Below are 7,006 nucleotides of genomic sequence, written 5' to 3'. Positions count from 1 at the left end.
CTATACTCTGCCTCTGGCCAGCGCAGACAGGAAGCGCAGCAGTAACGCAATAAAGAGGATAATCATCGGCGCAAGGGCACCGCCGATACTGGTATCTCCTCCGTTCAGGTGATTGGCGAGCAGCACTTCAAACAACGTCAGCAGCACCAGCAGCATCGTGATCCACGCAATTCGCCTGTGAGCCTCACGCGTGTAGCCGTCGTAGAGCAGTCCGAAATACACCATGGTCTGAAAATAGGCCGATAAGCCATTGGCAATGAACATCGGTGTGAATACAATGAACCAGGAGTACTGTCGCGTATCCGTCACAACAAGTATTAGAAGGACGAGGAATGCTATGAACCCAGCCAGCTGAAATAGCCAATCGACTGGCTCCAGAAAGAACGCGTAGAGGAGCTGTCGCCTGGCCATCGTTCAGTGTGATGCTCACTGTGTGATGTACGGTCTAACTCTTCACAGACTCTGGACTGCTATGTTGAATGACACCAATTCCTGCCACACACGTGTACCCTGCACATCTACGTGCACAGGAGACCGGCACGTGTTATCGCTGCCTCTCAGCGCATACACATACCATCACTCCAAGGAATACTTAGTCAGAATGCCTGATATTAGCATTAGCTCGGGACGTCTACTCCATTGGCTTCTAGCAGAAAGTACCAGAAAGAAGCACACTCCAATTCTTTCAAAAAGTTTGAATTTCGTTCCCGGAGTTTTGGGCTAGCAAGCTGCAATGAGCTTGAAGGAAATATGTAGCAGCACACGATACTTCATTATGACAGGGTAATCACAGTCTTCCAGTGACCAGAAGGGCCGCAGAAGGATGAAGGCAAATACTTCGAGCAGGGAACACGATAATTCAAGAAGTAGGAAGTCACTCTGCAAACTGGCAAAAAGTTTCGTCAGTTTCAAACGTGTAAAGGGGATTCCCCGAGTGGCTGTGACATTACTCATGACTATGCTGAGTAGAGAGTGCGGAACTGCGGAGTGCGGTAGCGATGTGCTGGAGGCTGCTGCAGCTGTTGTAGATCTACAGTACGAGTCGCTCGTACAGTCCAAAACTCCGACGGGGGCGGGAACTCTCTCTCCCAACTTACTTACCCAAGTAAGTAATTTTATAAGTAAGTTCCATGTCCTCCCATGATCCACGGACCACCCTTCCAGGAAACTCCTCCATACTAGAAAGAAGAACCCAGTTACTTTCAGAGAATAATATAATAATATTCGCGGGATCCGCGTTAGCATCACTTGAATGTTCAGAAACACACAAGATAGCCTTCGCTTCCGCAGGCCACCACTATGCCTTTACACCTTAGTGGCGAATGCAGACCTCACAAGTGAGTCAGGGGAGAGGAGGTGAGTCTCTCAACCAATCGGGCGTGTAACGGCCCATAACCCTGTAGACTGCATCCTTGTTATCCTCACTCGAGCTGTGAGTACCCAGCTGACCGTGGGTTTCGGCGCAGTTCAACACACGTAAAAAGTCAAGCAGAGAATCCTTACAAAAAAGATAATGAGGCAGGTACTAGGTGCCTGGACCATGATTGTGGACTTGTGGTGGCAAGCCATGGCATGACACCGCCTCCGGCTTTTGGGAAGTGCATGTAGTACCTTTGCTTTGGATTGTATCAAGACTCTACTGTACATAATACCTCATGTAAGTGGGGGTTCAACTAGTATGTACATTGTACTCTTGATTGTATGGACACTGGCAATCATGGCATTAGCAGCTCTCCGTCAAGCTTCTTCTGTGTAGTTCTCTGGACATACGGAGCCTAGGCTAGAGGTTGTGCATAAGCGATCCTGAGGCCGACTGGCTACCGGTATGCGCTTCTCTCCCAAATGTCGTGTGTACCGGCGTCCGGCGATGACATGTACATGCACATGCTGCACTGTACGATCGTCATGGCTTGTCCCTTTCAGTTTCTTCAAAAGACTTCATGAGCAGAGAAGCACCGTCCGTCGATAACGCAACTGCAAACTGCACATCTGCAGCCTCACTCAGCTATGTAGTGGACGCGCTGGCATCCTGCAGCAGACGTCAAGTGCAGTCCGCACCCAAAGCCTAAGGAGTGGTGCCAAGAGTCGAGACTCGAAGCAAGACTCAGTCTTGCACATGAAGCACCCAGAGTTACCCGACCTGCCCCGGGCCGCCACTGTAACTAAGTACCTACTGAGTCTGTGTTAGGCAAAGGCCTGGGGTTCTTGTGGTCACTGGTCACCTGGTCACTGCCACTGGTAGTGGTGCTGCTACTGGTGCACGCAGGTACAGATACAGTGTATGGTAATATAACCCAACACTAATTCAAAAACAAATACAGTCATGTACATGTACTGATGTAGGTGCAATGACAAATTGACAATGTAGTGCAATCATGAACATGATTGTTGTCATCACTGGGTCACATCATATCCATGATTCTAGTATAGGATGCTGTCAGTTTCCTCAATCTGCGGACAGAACTGGTTCGTCCTTTGTGGACTCATCAGCGCAACCAGCAAACTGAGCCACTACTAGTACCCTACTATACATGAGAGTGCTTTCAGTTTCCTCACTTTCCTGTCACGGTTTATGCAGCATTGCTAGCATTACAATGCTTCCTAGGGAACGATCAGTCCCAACTGACCCAATGCAATGCCCTGCTAACACAGTCACGTGCAACACTCCTTGCACTGCAGGGCGGTCGATACCTATCCTTCAAGACTACATGCAGCAGCTACTACTACTACTAATACTACTACTAGTTTAGTTCTCCCCCTTACTGCCATAGTTTTCGTATTTTCTAGGGGACGGTACGACGTCTACTGTTACTGTAGTTCCATAACTTCATAAGTAATTACTAGTCGTTAGTTTGAAGTCTTGATGGGGCTGATTGACCGACATGACACGGTCCAAGTCTACTCACGGTATACCCGTGGCGCGGCGGTACGGCTGAGCCAGAGTCTACACTAGGCCATAAATAGACTGAGATCAGAGCGCCCAGCAGGCCAGGACACTCGCTCTGCAGTGCATGCCAAGTAATAGTTGCCAACTTGCCAACATACCAACCTGTATATATTTTAGTAGTACAACGGCTGAGTGCCAGTGTGGCTGTTTGCTGATGCAGTGATGACACCAGGCACTTGATTTCTCCGGTTTGTTTATACACGATGGTCGGTGTAAATGTGATTCGGACGCTGTCACTTTCTGTCACTTCAGCAATCAAACTGCACTCTTGCTCATCATTCTAGATTCTCGATCTCCATATTACTGAGCGCCACAAGTGGCAGCTGTCAGGACATCACAACTAAAAAGTCTTTCCTGTCCCTCGAATACCGGAAGATTGATTGCGCGCTCCCTGATCATGCTGTTGCAGGGAGGTTTCTGCGTGCCCTGTAAATATTCTGCATATTATACTGATACATGTACAAGCGATAGCCAGTAGTCAGTTTCGCTGTTCTGGGCGAAAAGAAAGAGGAAATATTTTGTATTTCATTTGATCATCTGTCACACTGTGTTCTTGTGGCAGTGTGGCGGTTTGGCAAACGGTAGGTTGTGTCCCTGCTTCTACCAGTTCTGGAACAGGTGGTTGTGAGGAGCTGGCCGGTGCATATCCGGTCGGATAGAAAACTAATTACTTGCCATGATCACGACGGCTTTCGTGTAGGTGTGTGCGAGGAAGCGGCTCGACAGCGAGCGGTCTCCCTTTCACGACCCCACTTTTCACTAGCTGTCCGTCGACGCGTCTCCCTTCGCACTTCAGACAGCCCCGAGCGCTGACAGGTGTGCAGGAAGTATCTTGACTCGGCCGGGGCGTTTTGTGCAGGTCGAAAGCATTTCGATCTTCCTTCTGATTGGTGAGGCAGTTGGACTGCTGTTTGTTGTAGACCTACGGAATACGGGTACATACTACGGCCGACAGAATGGGAGTTACTGAAGAAGCATACAAGATCAAGCGACGGTAAGTACTAACGGAAAACATATGCCGGTTTCAGGACTAACAGTCGCTTTCCCCGCCCGGTAATGTGGTACCATGCCGAGCTGAATGTCCGTACTGCTATCCCTAATGCAACCATCGAAGGGTTTCTACTCAGACTCTCACTGACCTTGCCAGTTTGTCTTCATAATAATATTCAATGATCCGCCTGGTTCAGTCGCAGCTGGCTCAGTCCTCAGCGATTATGATCGACATGGCAGGTACATAAGTACATCGAGTAGAATCAGAGACTGACTGTTGTTGTGGTATTGTGAACAATACCCAATACAATGTATCGCAATGACAGCTTCTCTCTCTACTCTGTTTACCAGGGAGTCGTAAAATACTAGTAGTACCTGTACCTTGTTTTCACTAATAATATACGACTCCCTGCTGTTTACCTTGCAATCAGTATGTTGCGTTTATCTCTTCTTGTGACGCGTTCACTTCTGGAGATTAGAGTTTTTGAGAGCTGCCAAACCTTCCACAACTTGGCACAAGTCTTTGTATGATGCCAGGCCAGCGACGCAATGGTCGATAGTAGGCTGTTCGGAATGATGATCGTACAGCATGTGTACCGGTACATCATATTATGTACATGTATCAAGTAAACACAATGTCAATGTTCCAGCGCTAGAGAATGGAATGCCGTGTGGCCCGTGTCCTTACGAACACACCACAAACCACGACTGTCATGTGCCATCAAGTAAATAGAGCTTGCAAATGATGGCGTTTGAAAATGTTGCCAGCCACGAATACGAGTCAAAATACCTATTGGACAATCCCCGGTGCCATTCAAGCCTGGGAATAATTATTATTATTGACAGCAGCGCTTGTGTGTCTGTCTGCGCTTCGATGACAGTCTTGTAGCCTTTCTAGTCTACTTTTTAGCAGAGTACTGTAGGGCTTATTGATCACACAGTGACACTCCACACGGCGTTGGTGGTAGCGCCGCAGCTGCTCCACTACTCGGATATTCCGGTTTTACGCGAAGGGAGAAGGTGCATGATTTGTACGTTTGTTATGTTGCATGGCTGCCTGAGGGACACTCAAACTCAAAATAAAAGGGCACACCTTCTGTCGTACAGCTCCTTCTGTGGAGACTTGTGGCCGTTTCTTCTGCGTGTTCGTGCATGTTCAACACCCTTCAACCTGATTGCTGCCGTTGACCGCTAGCTGGAGCAGTGCTGGAGACGTGCTGACCGAACATCGTCGCCTGACCGGCGGTGCTTCGCTGACATACCTGGAGGCTGCCTGCAGACTGTCCATAATGGCGTCCAAGACTAGCGGAGGCGGCACGACGGAAAACGCCGGCACGCCAGGTAGGAACACGGTGTACTTCTGTATTCATTGTGTCTTACTGTAGAGACTACCTACATGTATGTCAATGTCCGCAATCCCCATTGTTGTACGTAACACGTCGTGGAAGACTCTGATCCATCTCCAATCATTGACTTTAGTTAAAATTCGATCGTTCCAGATGCCAGTCCAGGTAGACAGGTACACAGGCTAGGCTGCAGAGTAATGGCAATCATGTCATGTTGCCGTGTTATGCATGTTACCGGTATATCATGAGTAATCACACTGGCAAACCAACTGTGGTCACCAGTACTTATACGTAACCGTCGTCCACTGTCGTCTCCTCCTTTTTAGCACACTGCTACCGACCCACCACATGTTCAGTGCTCCAGACTGTGCATGTGGGTGCAGTAGCGATGGTTAGAAATAGATCTACGTGATGTGCTATCCTCACACTCAAAGCATGCCTCATGCCAGTCATGGCCGTCAGTCTAGATCTGTCGGATACCATCTACGCTGCAGTACGAGCCTCAAGAATACTGAGTTAGCGCTGAGAAGCAGGCACGCCATACAGTGGCTTGCGAAATCTGATGAAGTGTTGGATTGTGAATACTCAATGGAGTTAGAATGAATTGGATTTGGTGGGGTAATGCAAGAGCTTGTTGCCACATTGCAACTTACTAGATATCCTGGTAACATCAGTCACCCGTCACTGTTCAGGAGATACTGATTGGTTGGTCGTCGTGGCCCAGGTTGGATACATACAGTGTAGCATTAGAAAGTGCTCAGGAATCTTCATGGTGAAGAGTTCCTTCAGTAACACTTTTGGCTATCATTGTACTACTCCGCGGTCAGCATAGCCGCTGAGTGTAGTTACCACTGAGCTGCCATCAGGCTGCAGGCCACACACTGCTCTTACCAGGCAGTCGCCCATTGTCCACTGAATAGCTCAGGGTGTAGTCATGTCTGAGCTATGTGGGTTAGTATCGGTGTTGCATACTACCAGGAGGTCCCAGTCCCCTGCCTCCTCCTTCCTGGCCTCAGCCTGTCCGGTCCATACTGAATGTGATCATGGCCATGTAGCAGGAGCCCGTCGAGCAGGTCAAGATCCTGGCCCAAGGCATTGCGACATCTGCCGTACGTCCAACCTAAGGTCCCATGTGACTCACTGGCCTCCGTGTCTGTTTGAAACAGCTGGACAATGTGCCTTACCAGGTATGCTATAGACTGATAGACTGGCGGCATAATAATTCAAGGTACAAAAATACAATGATACAGTGTCTTCGCAGCACCTCTAGTACTCCTGTTTATTGATTGTGATAATGAGTCCGGCTCCATTCCTGGCCTGGGGGGGGGGGGGGGGGGGGGGGGGATCCTGCCGGGTACATGTACTAGGGCTGAGTCCAGCCATGACAATGTTCATTCCAGTTCATTGGTTGGTAAGGGTAATTTAAGGGTAATTTGTAAACAGCAATCAGAGATACCCACAGCCAAGGCTACACACCCCTTATACCTCTGCCGGGACTGAATTCCAAGCCACTCATAAAGGTAAGCATGTTCTATGTCATGGTCCTCCCTGAGTCCACTGTGTGACAGCCGAGGTATACATTCCAGACCGAGTCCATACCCCAATTAACCAATATACTTGGATATGCCCCAGCAGGATAATACGCCACCTCTTGGTAACACCAGGGCTTATGCATACCCAGCCGCCGGGCAGCTGCATGATGAGTGATGGGTTATCAATGGCG

General features: G+C 49.0%; 2 protein-coding genes across 4 annotated transcripts in view; one reads left to right on the top strand and one right to left on the bottom strand.

Moving 5' to 3' along the window:
* On the bottom strand, positions 1-411 carry LOC135813569 (transmembrane protein 203-like). The gene has a single exon (XM_065326659.1). It carries the CDS (start codon positions 409-411, stop codon positions 1-3), a length of 411 nt encoding a protein of 136 aa, XP_065182731.1.
* A 3,148-nt stretch (positions 412-3,559) lies between these two features.
* Positions 3,560-7,006, top strand: part of LOC135816150 (1-phosphatidylinositol 4,5-bisphosphate phosphodiesterase delta-1-like) — a 40,404-nt gene continuing 36,957 nt past the window's right edge. The window contains exons 1-2 of one of the 3 annotated variants that reach the window (XM_065329541.1): positions 3,560-3,941; positions 5,133-5,278. In XM_065329541.1, coding sequence (XP_065185613.1) covers positions 3,904-3,941; positions 5,133-5,278 — 184 coding nt within the window. In that variant the 5' untranslated portion in view covers positions 3,560-3,903. Of the gene's footprint in view, positions 3,942-5,132; positions 5,279-6,076; positions 6,471-7,006 lie in introns of those variants that run through there. The other 2 variants (XM_065329540.1, XM_065329538.1) reach the window with 2 other exon arrangements.

Source organism: Sycon ciliatum, chromosome 4, assembly GCF_964019385.1.
Source record: "Sycon ciliatum chromosome 4, ocSycCili1.1, whole genome shotgun sequence".
Taxonomy (NCBI): domain Eukaryota; kingdom Metazoa; phylum Porifera; class Calcarea; order Leucosolenida; family Sycettidae; genus Sycon; species Sycon ciliatum.
This window is presented reverse-complemented; position numbering and strand designations above follow the sequence as displayed.

Bases quoted from the DNA above. Each gene is read 5' to 3' on its own strand.
- LOC135813569 (XM_065326659.1), bottom strand. From the start codon at position 411: ATGGCCAGGCGACAGCTCCTCTACGCGTTCTTTCTGGAGCCAGTCGAT.